The 22331-nt window shown below is 37.3% G+C and overlaps 3 protein-coding genes across 3 annotated transcripts; 1 reads left to right on the forward strand and 2 right to left on the reverse strand.

Moving 5' to 3' along the window:
• On the forward strand, positions 1-780 carry LOC128622330 (claudin-like protein ZF-A89). Its single transcript, XM_053648753.1, has one exon. The coding sequence runs from the start codon at positions 1-3 to the stop codon at positions 634-636; it is 636 nt and encodes a 211-aa protein (XP_053504728.1). The 3' UTR covers positions 637-780.
• Positions 781-3270: 2490 nt separating this feature from the next.
• LOC128622334 (claudin-like protein ZF-A89) lies at positions 3271-6526 on the reverse strand. Its single transcript, XM_053648756.1, has 2 exons — positions 5850-6526; positions 3271-4053 (listed from the first exon to the last, which is right to left on the reverse strand). The coding sequence occupies exons 1-2, from the start codon at positions 6330-6332 to the stop codon at positions 3415-3417; spliced, it is 1122 nt and encodes a 373-aa protein (XP_053504731.1). The 5' UTR covers positions 6333-6526; the 3' UTR covers positions 3271-3414.
• A 2041-nt stretch (positions 6527-8567) lies between these two features.
• LOC128622333 (claudin-4-like) lies at positions 8568-21079 on the reverse strand. Its single transcript, XM_053648755.1, has 2 exons — positions 20548-21079; positions 8568-9570 (listed from the first exon to the last, which is right to left on the reverse strand). The coding sequence occupies exons 1-2, from the start codon at positions 21036-21038 to the stop codon at positions 8922-8924; spliced, it is 1140 nt and encodes a 379-aa protein (XP_053504730.1). The 5' UTR covers positions 21039-21079; the 3' UTR covers positions 8568-8921.
• Positions 21080-22331: the final 1252 nt, after the last annotated feature.

Consider the following 22331-nt stretch of genomic DNA (forward strand, 5'->3'; position numbering starts at 1 on the left):
ATGGCTAGTGCAGGGCTGCAGGTTTTGGGTTTGGCTCTGGCGCTTTTCGGTTTGCTTGGCGACATCATCATCTGTGCTTTGCCCATGTGGAGAGTGACGGCCTTCATCGGGCAGAACATCGTGACCGCGCAGACCTTCTGGGAGGGCCTGTGGATGAACTGTGTGATGCAGAGCACGGGACAGATGCAGTGCAAAGTGTATGACTCCATGTTGGCTCTGCCCCAGGACCTGCAGGCCGCGCGCGCTCTCGTGGTCATCTCCATCCTCCTGACGCTGTTCGGTCTCCTGCTCGCGGTCGCTGGGGGAAAGTGTACAAACTGCATCGAGGACGAACCGACTAAGGCGCGCGTGTCCGTGGCGGCCGGCGTGTTCTTTCTGGTGGGCGGTGTTCTGTGCCTGATTCCTGTGTGCTGGTCGGCTCACACGGTCATCATGGACTTCTATAACCCTACCCTGGCGGACGCACGGAAGCGCGAGCTCGGCGCATCGCTGTTCGTTGGCTGGGGCGCCGCCGCTTTACTGCTGCTCGGAGGCGCGCTCTTCTGCTCCCAGTGTCCTAAGACTGAATATCGAGGTTATTCAGCCAAATATACAGCGCCAAGATCAAATGCACATGGTGGTGGCAACTACGTGTAGGTTTAACGAAAGCTTAACATTGGCCTGATGGACAACTAATGTGTCTTAACTAACTTGTGTTTTTATTGGACAGGTTTACTAAATAAACATGTTTTATGCAATCTGTTTTCTCTTGGGCTCTAAAACCTAAACCCTTAAGTTAGGTACTGGATTACAGTAGTGCTCTTAGTTTACTCAACTTTACTGTATTGTTGACTTTGATTAGTAACTTGTTCAGTCAAAACTACCTCAGCATTAACTAAATGAACTTTAAAACTGCTTGTTCTATACAATTCTATTGTGTGGAGGACCAAAGGATTATTGTAATCTGATGCAGTGAGGCTTGGAACAAAATGTTCCTTTACACTTCGCTCTGGCAGATATCCTTATCCAGAGCGACTTCCATTTCTCTAATTCATACAACTGGACAGTTGAGGATTAAGGCCCTTGCTCAAGGGCCCAACAGTGGCAGTTTGACAGTGCTGGGATTTGAACCTACAACTTTCTGCTCAGTAGTCCAATGTGAGTCTTAATAACTGCGCTACCACTCACTTGCATGTTACAAAATACAATGCAGTTCTTTGCATGAGTTGGGCAAAATTTACTTGCCTAAAAAGTCTGGTTAACTATTAGACTACTTAAATAAAGACTACAGTGCAACTTCAACAATTTAATAGGTCCCCCCCTGTAAAGTAACATGTAAATTTTGTTTAAAAAAACAAAAAACCCACAATTATAGTTAAACAAAAAACTGCTGCATTATGTGAAGATCCTAAAATGGATGGAAATAACAGCGGTAAGGGGTAAAATGTAGTAAAAAAAAAAAATCTCTAGAAAGTTAAGTTTGAATACATCTTTTCTCACACCAGCTACTAGACCCAGCACAAGCCAGAGAGCTAAGAAGCCATCAAACTAGCACACAGATTTCAAAGAGAACACTAAGACTGCCCTTACACTTGAATGTCAAAATGTTGATTACTTGTTTAACCAAAAAACCCCCCAAAATGTATTTTCTTGAGACTGTCTGGTAATCTGAGTCTACTAATAAAATGTTAGCTAAGCAAGAATGGTAGCTAACAAGTTTAATTAGCTCAGTGACTGGATGATCTAATTACCAACTTTCAGCTGTATAAAAAAGTATTTTAACTGGACTGTTATTGCACATTTTTTATTTTTCTAGTGTATAGTAATGGTTTCATGGATAAATATATTGATATGAACCTTGACTCAATCATGGTAATTTTTAACATGTGTGTCTAGTTAAGGACAGCACATTTTGTGTTGCTTTCATAATCAGTGTGTTAGTACATTTAACACATTGTGTTAAACATTTCCACACAAAGATGTTAAAAAATAATGTGTTTATACTTTTTTTTCCCCCTACAATTATCCTAAAATCCAATTTGTATGGCAAAATTCTATGATATCACTAACTCATTAAACAAACAATTGCATAATATTCAGGTAACATTTGTTAATATCATTTAAACATTTGACTGATGTAAGAATTGGAGTTGATGCATCTTCTTGCAAATCTCCCTGCCATCTGGGAAGACAAGAGTCCCACTCCCTTCCATTTGAAAAGCTATAAAAGTGCAAAAAGAGTGTTGGTTAGTTTAAAAATATGGACAAATGATGTTGGGTTTTAACTGAGCAATTACATTACAGAATCCCAGATTGTGTAATTTTGGAAATGTGACCTCGACTCTCCTAATGAACAAAATGGCACTGTAGCCTCACCAGGAAAACCCAGCTAACTTGCAAATATTTCTTTCCCTGCCTTTAGCACCCCACTGCCAATTTTTTACATAACCTGATTAATTTGACCAACATTACATAGATGGTGGAAAGCATTACAACCTAAACCCCATCCTCTCTTTTTGTCACGTTAACCTTGTTAATAACTTTTGGCTTCAACATTACTGAGATAGCCAAGTTCCGTTCACCACTGACCGACTGCACCTGTTAACCAGCATTAACATTCACCGAATACATCAAGAAACATGGCTCTAACCCATCCTCCTAATGCTAATTACTACTGCTTGCCTTGTCCAGAACACTTCCTAAAGTTAATGTTAACCCACTCCCTGTATTACATCATGGTGGACAGCTGTAATGCTAGGTTATCATTACCTTTCCAAAAGGGAATGTGAACATCTAATATTACCACAAGCTGTATGTTAAATGTTAGTAACTCAGGGTTAGAATCACTCATCCCTATTGGTGATCACATCCAGCTAGCCGACCCAAACTCAGCTTCAGATAAGATGAAGACACAATTATAGAACAACCTCCGAAAAGACCCCCATCAAGTTGTTTAAGTATAGGCTAAAGTGCAACTTCAGCCTAGACTTAGATAGTCCAATAATTAACAGAACTGTTTTTGGGCAAGTACATTTAGCCAGTTTATGTAAAGAAACATACTGCATTTTGTAGAGGAACATTTTGTTCTAAGCCTTATTGTAGCAGATTACAATACAATAAGTATTGTGCAAGTACAATGCAATAATCCTTCTGTCCCTGCACAATAGAATTGTATAGAACAAGCAGTTTTAAAGTTCATTTAGCTAATGCTGAGGTAGTTTTGACTGAACAAGTTACTAGTCAAGTCAACAGTACAGTTGAGTAAACTAAGAGCACTACTGTAATCCAGTACCTAACTTAACGGTTTAGGTTTTAGAGCCCAAGAGAAGACAGATTGCATAAAACATGTTTATTTAGTAAACCTGTCCAATAAAAACACAAGTTAGTTAAGACACATTAGTTGTCCATCAGGCCAATGTTAAGCTTTCGTTAAACCTACACGTAGTTGCCACCACCATGTGCATTTGATCTTGGCGCTGTGTATTTGGCTGAATAACCTCGATATTCAGTCTTAGGACACTGGGAGCAGAAGAGCGCGCCTCCGAGCAGCAGTAAAGCGGCGGCGCCCCAGCCAACGAACAGCGATGCGCCGAGCTCGCGCTTCCGTGCGTCCGCCAGGTTAGGGTTATAGAAGTCCATGATGACCGTGTGAGCCGACCAGCACACAGGAATCAGGCACAGAACACCGCCCACCAGAAAGAACACGCCGGCCGCCACGGACAGGCGCGCCTTAGTCGGTTCGTCCTCGATGCAGTTTGTACACTTTCCCCCAGCGACCGCGAGCAGGAGACCGAACAGCGTCAGGAGGATGGAGATGACCACGAGAGCTCGCGCGGCCTGCAGGTCCTGGGGCAGAGCCAACATGGAGTCATAGACTTTGCACTGCATCTGTCCCGTGCTCTGCATCACACAGTTCATCCACAGGCCCTCCCAGAAGGTCTGCGCGGTCACGATGTTCTGCCCGATGAAGGCCGTCACTCTCCACATGGGCAGAGCACAGATGATGATGTCGCCAAGCAAACCGAAGAGCGCCAGAGCCAAACCCAAAACCTGCAGCCCTGCACTAGCCATCGCCTCTCACTAATTTGAGAACAATCGAAAATCTCAAAACGCTTGATGAGGGGGGTGTGTGTCTGAATCCTTTTTGTACCCCTCATGGTAATCACGCTAAGGTGCTAATCATTAGACTGATTGTACCACGTGACTGTTTTCAGCACTTACCAATTAAAGCCGGCATGAGCAAAAGTGTCTGAAAGCACACTTCATAGAGTGGAGGATTTGCTATTTTGCTAGTAATCTCTTAAAGGCACAGTGAAAAGTCCCACACATGCTCATGGAATCCCTAGGCAATACACAAGCAATAAAGTGTCTTTAATAAAGCCTCATGAATAGCTTCGGTCTTTTCAATTATATATATGTGTATGTGACATACCCATTTTTAGTCACTTACACTCACTCTAAGTATGATAAAGAATGATGTAATGTTTTAAAAGAATAGGAGAGTCAGTTGGCCACATGACTGATGCACTGGTGGCCATTTTGATTCTATTTAGCTGTGCACTTCCATCTCTGTCTCTGCTTCCAGTGCCCTTAAAGCACCATTTTCAGCTATTAAAGAATCAGATTTATAATAATAGGCGAGCAACATTTAATTTTCAGCACTTCGATACAGTGCATATTTGATCATTGTTAAAAAGCATATGGTGATGTGGCACAACATGACACTATTATGGAACCCAAGGATGTTATTGTGTAGTACAGGATTATATACTACTATCAAGCATTACACTCATCATTTTATTTATTCTTACAAATTACATTTTATTTATTCATACAATTTTCATTTTAAATGAATTAAAGGCATCACTGTATATTATAAGCTCCCTGGACAAAATAAATTCTGTTCTCAGTTACATTCATTGTGTGTGCAACCTACTGACACTGTAGATTGAAGCGCTGCTATTGGTGGAAGTGAATAATTGTCTGTCCAGGGAGCTTACTACAGTACTATATGCTATATAATATACACAATAAATTTTACTTTCAGTTACATTGCTGAAAGCCACAACCTATTGACGTTGTAGAATGAAGTACTGGTATTGGTGGAAGTGAACTTTCTTGTCCAGGGGGCTTACTACAGTACTATTTACTATGTATACTACTCCATGCAATAACAGTAATTTTTTTTTTTACCCAATGGCACCAATTCATACAATACAGGGTTACAAAATCTCCCTTGTTCATCCAAGACAATAGATTTTTAAAAATATTTTCTTTTGTATTTTACGACAGTGAGGATTAGAAATTGTGTTCATATTTTTTTTTTTAAATGTGCGTGTAAAGGAAACATGCCTGACAAAATCATTTGCCTTCATATTTGTTATGTCTAATATGTCAAACAATGTAATATTTTCACATCAGTCTCAGTATAGGTGCTAATTAAAGACTCAAATATTACTCTGTTTCACAGACTTTTAATTACAAAATGTCAAATGAAAAAGATTTTCAATCACCGAATTTCCATGTACAGAATTTGTTCACATTCATTTACTAAAACAAGCATCCATCTCATTATTATCAAAGATCCATAATCATGTAATAGGAAAATATATGTGGTCGCAAAAGAAAAGAAATACATGCCTTTCCAGATACATAGTTAATATGGTAGATGAATCCACTTTTGTTCAGAGTTCTCATGGAAACATTCACCATTTTGCTCATACATAATTCATCCCTGGGGAAAAGGATCTAGCAGGTGCAAATTTGGCTGCTGTATACTGCTGGTTCTCCTTCGGAGGGCAATTCCAGCAAAGCAGCCCTCCCCCCAGCAGCAGGAGAGCCGCAGAACCCCAGCCAATATACAGGCAAGCTCCTAACTCTCGACGCTGGGCTTCTAACACCAAGGGGTTGTAGAAGTCCCTGATAAGGGTCTGGGCAGACCAGCTCACAGGTATTAGGATGAGGAAGGCAGCAATGAGAAAGATCACCCCTGAGACAATGCAAGCTTTAGCTTTTGCAGATTCATCCTCCATGCAGTTAGTACACTTTCCTCCAATCACAGCCATTAGCACACCAAAGATGCCCACAATGATGGAGATGATGACCATGGCTCGGGCTGCTTGAAGGTCTTGAGGAAGGGCCAGCAGGGAGTCGTAGACCTTACACTGCATCTGTCCAGTACTCTGAACCACACAGTTCATCCATAAACCCTCCCAGATGACCTGCGCCGTGACAATGTTAGCTCCAATGAAAGCCGTCACTCTCCACATAGGCAAAGCACACGTAATGATTGTCCCTAGCCACCCTGCCATAGACAGCATAACACCCAGGATCTGGAGGCCTTGGGATACCATTGTTCTGGATAGTCTGCAATCAGTGCTTCATGGGATAGTTCCGGAAATGTGTCTGCGTGTTGTATTAACACGCTTTTTATACCCCATACTTATAAGGTGTGGTTCTACTGCACATTCAAAGAAAAGAATAAGCAGTCATTTGATACTCTGTTCCATTCATTGTTTTGAAAGTCTATTTAGATCTATAACCTGAGCTACCCCTACCAAGCTCTAAAATACATATACTGAAGTTGACATGCGAAACTATTTTTTAAATTATATTATATATAATTTATAGGTAAATTATAAAATTATAATATTTTATATTATTTTTTTAAATATTATTAGCCACTAATAATTTCTACATATGTATTTGCATGCAAATACATGCTCTTACAATAAAGGAATAGTTCAGCATTATTCCAACCTTATCTTCATCTACTGCATTTGTAACATGTGTGAGATTACCATGGTAAAGACTTATGACAAATTTCCTGTACTGAGATAAGAGCATAAAAAAATGCACATAAAATTCACTAATGATAGCAGTTAAACGGCTGTTGTTGAGTTCTATCAGATAATTTACTTGATTGATTGACTGGTTGGGTGATTGACTGTTTGATAGATTGGTTAATTCAGTGGTTTTCAAAGTGGGGGGCCGCCAGGGGGCGCCCGGGGGGCCTCAACAATTTGGTGTGAAAAATATATTCTCACTCTCAGACAACCACACACACACACACACACACACACACACACACACACAGTCTATTCCTAATATAATCTAATGTAAAGATGTAAGATGTAATTATTAAGAAAAAAAAGGCATATATATTCAGAAGTCTGTATTTTTAATGTGTTTTAAAGACATCTTGCAAAAGGGGGGTCTCGGTCAAATGTTAATCTCATTTGGGAGGCCTTGCCCTGGAAAAGTTTGGGAACCACTGGGTTAAGTGACTGACTGATGGGTTGTTTGGTTGGTTGACTGACTGATTGGTTGGTTGATGGATTGTTTGATTGATTGGTTGATTATTGATTGATTGTTTGATTATTGATTGATTGTTTGATTGATTGATTGATTGATTGATTGATTGATTGATTGAATGATTGGTTGGTTGATTGGTTCATTATTGATTTATTTATTGATTGGTTGATTGATTGAATGATTGGTTGATTGATTGTTTGTTTGGTTGATCAAAAAGACCACTAGACTAACAATATAAAAGGTTTTGGAACTCTTGTCTATAATTTAGAGTTTTTTGTTTAAACAAGCAATGGGCTCATTTTCAAATTAATGTACTGTAAAGTAAATTTTAAATATATGTAAGTTGGACTTTTTATTTGTTTTAAATTTGTATTGAAAACATTGGAGACATTATAAAAACATTTTAACATGTTTGTTTTATATTTCTGTTGGAATCTCCTTGGAATTAGTAGAGGATGATCACATACACACACACACACACACACACACACATATATATATATATATATATATATATATATATATATATATATATATATATATATATATATATATATATATATATATATATTAGTTGATATTAACACTGTTTATGTCCATTTACTAAAGTGTACTTGATTTACCCTCCACTTGCACCTGCCTTTAATTAAGCACTCATTTACTACTATTGGAGTTACCTTTAATGTTTTTTTTCTTCGTTAAGTACTATACTACACCTTTTTGTTTCATCTATGGCACTAATAGTGATTAGACCTTAATGATACACAGGTGTAAAAAAAAATTCTGTAATTCGTGCTACAGTGTAATCTTTTTGTATTGTAAAAAATATATATATAAATAAATAAAGCATCAGCTAAGTCCAAGAGATTGCATCAAAGATGTGCTCTATTTTATAACACAACCAAAAAATTTATACTTACTTAATTAAAAAAAAAAACCTTTAAATGGTTAGGTGTTTTGCTTATTAACCTTTATGTCGGTAATGGCCTGATAAAGAGATTAAATGCTTTTGCCTTTGGAAAGGTTTTCTCTCATATGTGCAATTATATGTTATGCAGTTACGTGTTACCTAACCTGTAGCCTTTTTCAACCGAGCCACACCTAAACTGGATAGTCAAGGTAAGACAACTCCCTTGGGAAATGTTTTGTTCACAGGCAGTGACTTGAATTTCTGTATTAAAAAACTAAACCACATTATTCAAACTTACCCAAACACACGATTAACTTTTTTTTTTCCAGTTTAAAAGAAAAAAAAAACTAATCAAAAACAAACGTCCATGTTAGACAAGTGTTTTGATTTTATTATTTTTTCCTGTTTTGATAGCTGAGGAAACAATGATATATATACTGTACAAAATATTTATTTACAATATCATGAATTCCTTAAAATGTACAGAATGAGGAAAAAATTAACAAGCTTAAAATATTACAATCTTATATTGTAAAAACAATCATCCAGTTAAGAAAACATTATGGCATAACATTATGCAGTAGTATCTACTGCATGCTGTTAATATGTAAAAAGAAAGAAATAAAATCCAGTAACATTAACTCTTACAATTGTCCATCAAGTCCTCATTTCAACTGCTCCATACTTGTGCAGGTAAGACAATCATTGTTTGACATTCTTAAACATAGTCCTTGGTGGAGGGTGCAGAGGCCTGGGAGCGAGCAGGAGCACTGTATTTGGCTGTGTATGCTGGCTTGTCATTGTGTGGGCAGCTGGCACACAGCAGACCTCCTCCAATGATCAGCAGAGCAGCAGCGCCCCAGCCGATGAACAACGATGCGCCCAACTCCCTCTTCTGTGCCTGGTTGACCAGTGGGTTGTAGAAGTCCCTGATGACTGTTTGGGCAGTCCAGCACACAGGAATGAGACAAAGTACCCCAGAAATGATGAAAACCACACCCGCTGCCACAGCAACCTTCGCCTTGGAGTTCTCATCCTCCACGCAGTTGGTGCACTTTCCTCCAGCCATGGCCAGTAGGATGCCGAAGATGCCCACCACGATGGAGATGACCGTGAGAGCACGTGCAGCTTGGAGATCTGAACTCAGGGCCAGCATGGAGTCGTATACCTTGCACTGCATCTGTCCTGTGCTCTGGACTACACAGTTCATCCATATGCCTTCCCATTGGATCTGCGATGTGACAATGTTGCTTCCAATGAAAGCTGTGACCCTCCACATAGGGAGAGCGCAGACCACAATAACACCAATCCAGCCAATGATACCCAGGGCAGCGCCCAGCATCTGCAACCCAGCCGACACCATTTTGCTCTACTTCTCTTGGCTTCCTTTTTGCTGTTCAGACAGAACTCTGTGGTATCTTGGCAAGTTTCTGACAAATGCAGTGAGAGCAGATACTATAAAAGTGTCTGGTGGGGGGTGGGGTTTGTGACACAGGCACCACCTCACAACCCGCTCTTCAGGTTTGGCTGTTTCGACTTGTGCATTGTCAGAATGGGACTGCCCCCCATGAGATTCTGACTCACCTGCTAATATCTTACCTATTTTCAACAAAGTAACAACATATAGCCTTGTATAGTCACATCCTTTTTACTGCTGATCATGATCTTTTTTACATCAGAAACTGAGTGTGTGAGTCATAGTATCAAATATTTTGGCATCGGAAGTGAAAGAATCCGTGATTTTGTAAAGACAGAGATGTTATTCCTCGACAAAATAGAGCGTTGTAGTGGATTTAACCTTTCTATCAGTTTGCTAGACAGAAAATCAATGTAAACAAATTAACTGAAGGATTGTGTTTCTTTGTGCTCTTTTCCTGCTCTTTTCCCTCCGACACTGGTGACGTTTAATAAAAGCTACACGTCTATCTAGATGAGCAAATGAGGCACTGCTATTCTTTTAAAAACCAGACAAAGACCATTTATACTTTCCTCACTCATAATGTCTGGCATTACTGTGGCAGAAACCTAGCTAAAAGCCTTTAGGTATTAAAAAGCCTTGCCTATACAAAGGTGTTTCAGTTATTGCACATATGGCACTGCAGTCAGTTAATAAAGTGTGAAGAGAAGCTAAACCTCCAAAAACTCCAAGGAACAACAAACCTTTCCAGTCTTCCACCCCTAACTGTTAAGGTAAAATACAGTATTAGCTTAATCATGTGATTGTTTTCTGGAATCCTGTGGTTGTTTAATGGATAATATACCTTTGGATTTGGAAATGTAAAAGAGCATAAGGTTATTCGTATTGGCAGACAGTCAGATTTTACAGAATATCTTAATTTTTATTGTTATAAGACATACAACATATTACATGTACATCTACAGGACAGCAACAATACCAGCCGTACTTTGCTGTTGTGAATGTGATACTTGGCTATAAGTAAGAGAATGTTGACAACATCAATTAAATCATTAGAGGTTATTCCAAAAACTACATATTCAATGTTTAGATTTATATTTAAACTGATGTAAAATCCTTCAGATCAGTCCAGAGTACCTGGAGGAACTTTTTGCTGTTTCTCATCACGTCACACAGAGATGTCACATCAAAATTCCTTATAGGGGCAGTGAGGAAATCATGGGAAGTGTTGGGGTTTTTTTGTTTTGTTTTGTTTGTTTTGTTTTTTTGTATTTTTTTTTACCAACCATTGGAATTGTGAAATCAATAGACACAAACATTCCATGAGACTGTATGTGCTTTTTTGTCTCTGTATTAGTTAAAATGGGGGAGGGACGGGTGAAACAAACCTGCGAACAGCCGATCTGGCTGAACCAGTTTTTAAAAGTGCGGCAGTTGACGTACTATGCCTAGGCATGACTAAACGGCAAGAACTGAACACTGATTAAACAGGGACCTGCTTTGTCATACTGTTTCCAAATAAATTGCAAATCTTAGAGGGCGTGTCCTTATTGCTCTGTTGTTGTTTGTGTTTTAAAACTATAGACAGAAAAGTATGTTAAATGGTGTTTTCTTCTGTCACGTAAAGGAGGCGCAGACAGAAGCAAGTGCAGATTAGGTAGTTTAATCCAAAAACAAGAAGTCCAAAGGGTAATGCAAAAAACCACAATGTTAAACAGGCCATGGTCATACGATCAGGAGAGCAGGTCAAAACAGGCAAGGCAGAGAATCGAGGTCAGTGGACTAAACAAAGTCAAAAACAGAATATCAACACTTCGTAAGGCTTGGTAATGACACAGACAATAGCAATCGAGCGTATACTTCGCAAAGACATTGTGTTCTAACAGTTTCTATATACTGTGGAGTGAGTGTTGGAAGTGTAGTCCTCTTTGGCCATGTTTGTAGTTGGTTGGTGAGTCACTGGTTTGCAGTGATATGACATCTTGTTTAGCATGAGGCCACTAGTTAACCCATTTAAACTTATTTCTACAGAAAAATGCAGCATATAGTAGTCTAGGAACTGGTGTTTATTATATACAATCCTATACAAACTTTAGTAAGGAATGCCACTGACAAACTGACATTTCATCTGCCTCTGTGCTTGAGAGGCTGGCAGCAAGGGAAAGAACAACTTGTTCATAGGAAAATCTGTGGTAGCATTTATTTTTTTTATTATTCTAAAGAATTGTACCCAGATGACTGATCATTGCAGTTGAGATATTGTTGAGTTTAGGCACCAAATGGGTCCAATGGTAAGAATTTTAAGTCAAATGTGTTCCAACCATAGACATAAATAGCTATAAGGACACAGATGATTGAACCTCTGTAGTTTTGGAAGGTTTTGCTTTATTCTTTTCGTGTAGCCTATGTCCAGTTTTCAAATTCATGAAGTAAAGTTACCTGATTGGGTTAGGCTACAAGCTCCTAAGTTGGCTATAAATAAACACCTAAGGTCAGTTCAATTTTGTTGTATTATGTAATGTTAAGTTGTTGTATTGTGTAATGTTACTCATTAATGACTATTGTATTGATGGCATATCATGTACAATAATTCAGAAATCAGACTGCCTTGTAAACCAAAACTCAAATAACAATAACAGTAACCCAAACAACCATTCTTCATTACTGTCGTGAACAGAAAAGCATCACAGAATGCACAACATTCTGAACCTTGAGACGGATGGACTACAACAGCAGAAGACCACATTGGGTTCCACTCCTGTCAGCCAAGAACAGTAATCTGAAGCAACAGTGGACAAGGTTCACCAAAACTGGACAGTTTTAGAAAAAGAACAGGTGGTATTTTTCCCACCCAGTAATCAACTGCCCCGTTTAGGTGAACCAGTCCAGTGCCCATCCTGGTTATAGCCCTGGTCTGAACTACAAGCAGACACACTTAAACAATATAATGCAAAATTGACCCTCAGTATCAAATCAATATCAAATTATTGTGCAGCATTTCAATTTTATGGCAAAAGTGTCCCAATTGTAAACCCCAGTCCAATAAATGACTATGATATGTTTTTACTATGTTAAGTCAGTTGGGTTTGGCTGTATTAAGCAGATGATAGTGCTAGTAGTACTGTATATGGGTCAGCTGATATAGACAGTATAGTCCACTACTCATTTGTTCTGAAAGTTGAGGGACATTACAGAAGCAGTATCCAAATTTCAGATGTTTTAAGCAATATGTTCACGTCATGTCATGTAAACCAATTACAACATTGTAATCACAGATACTACATCAACACTAGTTTTTGCTGCCAGTATTGCTGCTATACTTGTGCTGCTACATTACACAATAGCTTACAGTTTACAATCCATGTTCTGTGTATCTATTGTCCTGTGTATTTACTGTCCTGTGTATTTATTGTTTTGCACTCGTCTCACACTGTTGTGTATTTGCACTTCATGTAGTCTTGCATACTGTTCCATGTTGCACCATGGTCCTGAGAAACATTATTTTGTTCAAATGTATTCAAGCTTTATAGAGGAATGACAATAAAAACCACCTTAACATAAACATGCCAGCAGGACCAGTTTTAAGAGCTTGTCTGAACTAGCAAGCACACTAAGACATTATGCTCAGGTATCACCAGTCTTACCTCAAATCTGTATTGTTAGTGTATCTTTACAAAACTGAGGGACTCTAATAACCTATTTGCAGAACTTAGTATGATAACCCCTACAGAACGGAAGAAAATATTTCAGAGAATAACTGGACAAACTATTTAAAGAGCATTGCACAATGACCTGACAGCAAAGATATTTATTTAGGACATATCTGATCTCCTTTGCAATAAGTCTTTAGTGTTGTAAATTAGCTGTTATTTGTATGAGTAAGGTATGTTAGAGAAAACGTTGATGGCTTTCAAGCCTATGCAGGGGGCTTCAAAGGGCTTCAAAGCAGGTATTTGTAGGATTGTTTCAAGCTCAACTGTGCAAAAACATTCATTCAAAAAGCCCTCCTAAAAAGTCATTATAATTAGTAATAGAAAATTGCAGCAGCAAAATCTATGAAAATGGAGCTTTTGGTGTTTTCATATGGTGTTTTGGTGACTTTTGTTTGTAAAATTTTGCTCCAAATCAAAGTCCAAACTTCTTGTGCATTCTTTCCTCATTCTAAATCTTCCTGGGATAGGTTCCAGATCCACCACAACCCTGAACAGGAAAAAGAGGGCACTGAAAATGATTGAACGTATGAATGACTTTTGTTTCTTTCACATCTTTTTTTGTCCATATACAAAAGAGATGATCTGAAAGAAAAAAGCCAACCATTGGTGACCTCTTCCATGCAATGTTACTGTTGTGCCATGGTTCTCAAAGTGGCCTCAATGAAGCATAGCCAGGTGCCCTGCAATTTTTAAAATACTGTTATAGTAGTGAAAATCACAATCCACCATTTATTTATCGGTTAATTATTGACTTACTATGGTTATTAGTCTGTTTGACTGATCACAGAATTAACCCAAACCTCGATAGCTCAAAACCAATGAAATAAAGAAAATTCAGGAACAATAAGCCCTTTGATTATGTCCATAAAATAAATCTGTACTGGCGAGATCCATGGATTTTTTATTTTTGTATTTTTTTAACAGTTAATATGGTGAAAAGTTTGAGAAAAGTTTGAGAAACTCGGCCGTAGTGGATCACAGTAGTTCCATTTTCCTACAGGATGTTTAGAATTGATGAGCTTGCTCAAAATATATTGACAACCTGCAAGCAAGCTATTAAAATTGAAAAAGGCTTAAATTAAGTTAAAATGTTTATCCCTAATGTGTTGGAATTGAACGGAATGGAATTGTGCTCTGTTTTTAATGAAAGCCACAATGTACAAAACAATTTTTCAACCTTGCCATAAGTGAACTCTATTTATAGCTAGGTTTTTATTTATCACCTGGGCAGCTATGGTTCAGGTGGTAGAGCAGGTTGTCCACTAATCGTAGGGTTGGCAGTTTGATTCCTGGCCCACATGACTCCACATGCCGGAGACACTAAACCCCAAGTTGCTCCTGATGGCAAGCTAGCGCCTTGCATGGCAGCTCTGCTACAGTTGGTGTATGTGAATGGGCGAATGAGAACCAGTGCAAAAAAAAAAAAAAAGCCCTATATAAGTGCAGACCAGACCAATTACCATTTTAAAACTCAAATAGGTCAGATGCTTCTGCACATTCTGAGTTACAAATTTCAAGCTGACACTAAACCAGGTTTGAGGTCCTTGTGTGCACAATTGTAATCAATGTTACCTGATATTTTATTGTTACTTCACAACTCTACTTACTTTACCTTACTTATTGATGATAGGCTATTGATTTTGAATTATTTAATCAAGACATTTTAATTTGTTAACATGGTACACTCAAATTTACATGCGCTCTGACCAGACCCGACAAGCTTACAGATACACCACAATTGTAATACATGAATAAAGAAAGTGGTACTGGAATTTGCATATACTTGTTTTTTACAATCTGATTTGACCATGAATAAGGTTCTATGTACCTTGCACCATTCTCACTGCATTTGCACCAGCAGGGAATAGGGGCACAGTCAGGATAAATTCAGAATGGAGAGCAACCTGGCAAGCACTGCTAAAGGAAGCAGTGTAATTCGGTCAGGGGACACCAATCAGGTAGCACTGGTGCTATCCATCATAACTCCTAGATTTGTGGTTCAATCCTGAGCTCAGGTTGCTGTCTGTGTAGAATTTCACATGCTGTGCATGTGTCTGCATGGATTTCCTCCATGCACGGACGGTTTTAGAATGGCCAACTCATCACCAGCCAAGCTATCACCAGACCTTTACCAAATTGAGCATGCATTTCACCATTTCTATCACAGAAGAAGAAACCAACAATTTGGTGATGTCAGTGAGTCGCAGGCTTGATGCAGTTATTACAGGCAAGGGCTATGCAACCAATATTAAATGTTATTTACTTTAATTTACTTCAAGACTTATCTGTTCCTATACTTTTGCTAACTTGAAAACTAGGTCGTCTGATACAAAATGTGGTATGTTCAATGTTGTTTAACAAATCTACATACACATAACATGACATAAAAGCTGAAATTCTAAACTCTCTTATTCATCTTTCAAATTTATCTTTTTGATCCCAGACTTACTACTAATAATAATTTTAATAATTATATATACAGTGTGTGTGTGTGTGTGTGTGTGTGTGTGTGTGTATATATATATATATATATATATATATATATATATATATATATATATATAATTATTGACATATAACAATACTGGAGCAAATTATTTAATCCTTTTTTAATCCTTGAACTCACCCCACATTCCCGCCCCCACTATCTCTGCTATGGTGGCCAACAGAGTTCAGTTAGAGATCACACTGCCAGAGAATGTTGTGACAGCACTTCCTGCTGTACAGGAGTTTGATGCAGTTATGCACTACACACATTTCATGAAGGCAGCTCATAAAGCATTACCAATTATATATATATATATATATATATATATATATATATATATATATATATATATATATATATATATATATATATATGGGGTAGAGAGAAATGTTTTTTGGGGAGTGTCTATAAAAAAGACTGTAAACACAGACAAGTTTTCCAAACAGGTTTTCTCAGCCACATATTACACCATGGCTTATGCAATTATTTTTTTTTATCATGCTATATGTATTTTCCAGAATATTTGTACTAGTAAGACAAAAACTATTGTTATTGTATTACAATCAGTGTGCAGTTTTTCTATCAATATCTTGGACAAGCAGTAACTCAAATAACAACTCATAACCTATGTTTTCTGGTGCTGAGGAAATACTGCATTCTTTGGGAAAAGTCATAAAACCACTGCAACCAGTGTTTTAGAGTTATACACTGTCCATAAAGTCTAATGTTGGATTTTGATTTATTTTATGCTCCTTGCTTTAAAATGGGTGGCGTGGTGATACTACATAGTTTATGAGGTTTGATTAAAACATCTGTGTTTGTTTTGGGAATGATCCTGCAAAGCTTCCACCTATTAAAGTTCTTAATTCACATAACAAAGCTGAGCAAAGTAATGTGCTCTCTCCCCATCAACTACAGACAAAACAGCATTAAACATCATGTGTAAATTTGTGTTATAATGTTTATAATTTCATCATATATATATATATATGTATATATATATATATATATATATGTGTATATATATATATATATATATATATATATATATATATATATATATATATATATATATATATATATATATATATATGATCTGCTTATAAATCATCTCATCTTTTCTCTTCAAATTATTTTTAAGGCATTATATAACTTATTATATAAAAATTCAAATGCTACCTGTAAAAATATGGGTTAAGGTCATAAAATGTTCACAACACATGCGCATGCGCGGCAGGGCAAGCGGATCAGGTAGCGACAAACAACACGTGCGCGCTACAGCCGCAAGCGATTTCAACGGACATCAAACATGTTGCGAGTTTTAAGAAACAGCCAATCAATGATCAGCATTTCCAAACAGACGGATCACGGCTGTATAACGACCAGTCATTGCAGGGATTCCTTTGTTCTTCGGGTTGAACATAAAAGAAAATGTCAACATAAAAAAAGCTATTGCATCTAAAATTACAGTCTTAAACAAATCTTCAAAAAAAAAAAAGTCAAGCGTGTGCCCCTTATTCTTTAATTTGTCTAATTTTGGTTTTGATAGCCTAATTAAACAAATGAATTAACTTTAAATTAATTAACTTGTTATTTTGATATTCTTTTCACCTAATCATGTAACATGGTGCAATGGAAAAATGACTCTGATGATGATGATATCAAAAATGTCGCGCATGCCTCAGATGCTTTGAATTGAAAGGCTGTGACAACAAATTACCCTTAGGCCTTAGGAGCAGTGATGTATCACTTACAAACGACTCACTTTAAAGTGCCTCTTCGAGTCTTCAGTTTTAGATGAGCATTTGAACATTAGGAACCGACTCTAAAGAGCCTGAAGCTCCGCACCCAATACCAGAAACTACTCTCTGTTTATAATGAGAGTGAGAGGGAGTTTTACCTTAAAAATGATTGATAGTGTAGGATATCCGACTTTTTTTTTAAATAAAATTATTTTTATTTATTATTATTATTATTAATATTATTATTATTGTTGTTGTTGTTGTTGTTGTTGTTGTTATCATCATTATTATTATTATTATTATTACTTACAGCATTAAAGAATGACAAATGCATGCGCCAGGCTGAAATCCGATTTCTGTGCCAAATGTTGAACGTGTGTAATATGTAACTCATCTCACCTGATCAGCGACTTTCTGTGTTGTTTCTTTTATCAGTTGTTTTATGCAAACGACCGTTGGAATATTTGTGCATGCTATTTTAATATCTGGACTGCATGCATTAAGGCTTAAGTTCTGAAACGTGTCACAGTAAAATGCAGTAATCGGTTAATAGACAGACAAACCCTTGTTGACGTCATTTTCTCTTTCACTGTCACATTAAAGTTATTTTATTCTCATAACACACAATACTGAGCAACCGTGACTCGTGAATACCTGGGCTCCGTCCGAAACTGCATACTACCCTACTAAATAGTGCACTATGTCTCTACACCATTGATGTCATTATTATTAATGCTTAGGCTGCTACTTATGTGGTTTGGAACACAGCCTTGAATTCTACAGTAGTTTAATGTGAGCACAGGCTGCAGGTGAGATTAAGCATAGAAGAGCTCAGCACAACCCACATTACGAAATGTTCTTCCACAAATAGTTTTCAATAGCATTTTTTTTCTGAAGTGGGAGAAAGTCCAATATCTTACATCCTGTAGTAGAAATACGGAAATACACCTGGCAACTATGAATAGCCAGGAGTACATTCTGTATTTGTTAATACGCATGTGTAGCATTTTGTTTTTGCATTTAGCCTATTTAATCAGTTTTATAAGCTTACCACAGCGCAAATGGTGTTTTGAACCCATACACAACACGCGCGCGCGCGCGCGCGCACACACACACACACACATACACACACACACAGAGTTATCTTGGCAAAGGGAGGTAGCACAAAGTATTGACTAAAAGGGGGGAAATAATTGTTGCACACCTATATTTAACAAAGCTTTTTTTTTTTTTTTACTTTTTTTTTAATCAACCTGTATTTTATTTTCTGTTGTTTGACCAAGGGTGCCAGTATTAGTGGAGGGCACTGTATATTATTAAGAATAATAATTTAGAGAAGCTCAAATATCAAACAGATTTTAACATAAATTACACAGGATTAATTCAATAGGATTTCTGCAGAATCACATACAATCAAATTCCCATGCAGGTGTGGACATAACTGTCCATCCACCCATTTTCTGTAGCCTGCAGTTTATCCTACACAGGGTCACAGGGAGCCTGGAACCTATCCCAAGGGACTCGGGGCACAAGGTGGAGGACTCCCTGGACAGAATGCCAACCCATCCCAGGGCTCAATCGCACACACACACACTCACACACCCATTCACACACTACAGCCAATTTGGAAATGCTGATCAGCCTACAGTGCATGACTTTGGACTGGGAAGGAAAGCAGAGTATCCCCGAACCCCCAATGGATGGAAGAACATGCAAACTACATGCACACTAGGCAGAGGCAGGAGTTGAACCTCCAACCCTGGAAGTGCGAGGGTTAGAAAATACCATCATATTTTAAATGTAGGAAAAAGTCTGAAAACAAATTTCACTCAAAGTTTTGATTACAATATTATTTTTAATTAATTCATGAATTAATTTTAAATGTGTTCAATATAGATATATAATGCCTTTATAACACCCAAGCCTGTACAGTATAGTATATAACAGAAAGTAACATCATTAACAAATAAAAACAAATAAATATTACAATTAAATATTGCAATTGCAAAAAATTTTGTACAATGTGTTTTAAATAATTCTTTACTTTAAGTATAATTATTGCTTGTGAGATTCTACAAAATAGCTTAAAAAATTATTCTAATTTACCATTTTTGATTTTGTGTAAAATTCTTTGTTAGTCAGCAAAAAGCCCATGATATTGCATTATGATGTTTTACATATTATGAGCATTTTACATACCACTGATAGACTTTAGTTTCTTTCAATTTAAAGGTCAATAGAATTTCCATACAATCACATCTTTTCTGTGTCAACAAATTCACATGCATGTGTGGATATAATTAATGTTACAGAAACAATGAAAACAAATTTCCCTCACCTTGTTGTTAACTACTGTACCATGCTGTGTTTAAAATGATTACATTTTCAATTTAAGTGTAATTTTTTAGCTTGAAAAAGGGTTTGACAAAAAGAATTCTCAGAGTAGGATATAGCATTACAATGAGTCTGACCTTCAGAGGCAGTGATTCAGCACTTTCCAAAAGCTGCCATATAAATTAGCATGTATATATAACACATAAAAATAGTACATATATCCTTATTGATTGTGAGATTTTACAAGATAGCTTAAATACAAATGATTACAATTGAATGTTTTGCATTTTGTGTAAAATTCCATGTTGGTCACCAAAAAGCCCATGAAGTTTCTTGACAATGGTTTGTATGCAATAGAAATGACCTTCTTGTAGCAACATTTCTGGTAGCACTTTAAAGACCACTGATAGATTTTAATTTAATACATGCTGGATAGTGCTAAGAAGTTCTTTGATTAAGTTGCCTGCTCATTTTACCAGTCCACTAAAGTGATTAATCACATGTCTTACACATAAACCTTGCTGCTGCTCACTGTAGATTTGGGCTGAGAGTATTTCACATGATAGGGAGTGTCATCTTTTGGTGGACATGAGCTACAGAGGAGGGCCCCACCTGCAATGAGAAGTGCAGCACATCAGAAGCCGATATACAGACAGGGTCCCAGTTCCCTCCTTTGGGCATCCGTAAGGGCAGGATTGTAAAAGTCCCTGATAATAGCATTTGTGGTCCAGCACACTGGAATGAGGATGAGAATCCCTGTGATGATGAAGATGATCCCACTAGTGATGGCGATCTTAGCCTTAGCACTCTCATCCTGTACAAAACTGGTGCATTTGCCGCCGATGATGGTTACAATAATTCCAAAGATTCCAACAACAAGGGCAACGATTATCAAGGCTCGAGCTGCCTGCAGATGTACAGGAAGAATAAGGAGGGAATCGTAGACCTTACACTGCATCTGGCCTGTGGTTTGAACCACACAATCCATCCATAAGCCTTCCCAGTACACCTGGAAAGTCACAATGTTGGCTCCAATGAAAGCAGACATCTTCCAGGCTGGTAAACCACAGATGACAATGATGCCTACAAAACCAATAAGTGCCATAACGAGGCCAAGGATTTGAAGTTTTTGGGATACCATTTTCCTTCTTGCTTTAAGAGGAGGATTAGCTTTGTCTGTCCCTCTGTAAATGTATGTGATGTCTGATTCAGCTAGTGACTGACCTTACCCTTTAGTGAATAGGGAGGAGTCTTTGTTTAGATATGACCATTTGCTTTTGCAGTATGAAAGCAGTTTTATGTTCTTCCAGTCAAACTTGATTCCTGCTACTCCATGCAACAGTTATGCATCTCTTTTGCTAAGCACTGCATTTACAGAGTTTATCTTCACAACATGGCTGTACAGTAGGATGTAGGTCTGGGGATGGCTGACCTGAATATTTCTAGATGTGATCACTGTAATCTATCCTTGTTTTAGAAATTTAGATTAGAAATTTGATCTCCAACTTAACAATATTGTTGTAAAAGAAGAAGTTGCATTTCTGTTTATAGATTTAGCTTTGTGTCTGTAATAGGAGGCATTATACTTGCAGCAGGTGTTTGCTTAATTAGTGCAGGAACTCATAAATGTCCCTTGACTGACAAAAATATGCATTATATTAAAGTAATTAGGGCCCAAGATAAGTAAGATAAGTAGATAAGTTGCTTTTATCGTTAGGTTCCTCTGACTAAATGAAGGTTGGTGATATTATTAAAAATAATTGATGTACCAGAACTATTACATCATTGAATGTAGACAACTAGCTTAAATACTATCTTAGCTGCATTTTTTGTACCGTGGCAGTAGCATATTGGTATCGATGCATTGTCTAATATATATATTAGAGATGCACAATATTATTATAGCTTGGTGGTTCTGCCTTTTATGCTTTCTTTTAAATTAATAATAATTAATTACACAATTCTGAAGGAAATGCAAAAAAAAAAAAAACCTTATTCTCTCCATTTCAACAAGTTGAAACTGGTAACCGGTCTCATAAACAGAAAACACATTACTCAAATTAACATTGACACATTAACTAAATTCTGAAGATTTCTTAACTTATTGGATGTTATTAATTCATATTAAATTCTACTAAATTCATACTGAATTCTAAAAAGAAAACTCCTGTTAGGCTCACATTCATTCACCACAAACAAAAACATTTATACTTTGAATGATTTCATCATTGAACTTCAAACTGGTAATAGATAAACATTTTTTTCTGATATTAACTCACATTAGCATTAACTGGATATGAAATATATTACCCTACAGATATATTTTTCTGTGCAATATATACCTTTTTTGTCAACTCATATTCATTTAAATCTTTCAAGGGTGTACTGGCCCTTTAATTCCGCCAGCTCAAGTAGCGTGGAAATTTTTTTTTGA

The sequence above is a fragment of the Ictalurus furcatus genome, chromosome 18, assembly GCF_023375685.1.
Source record: "Ictalurus furcatus strain D&B chromosome 18, Billie_1.0, whole genome shotgun sequence".
NCBI classification, from domain to species: Eukaryota; Metazoa; Chordata; class Actinopteri; order Siluriformes; family Ictaluridae; genus Ictalurus; species Ictalurus furcatus.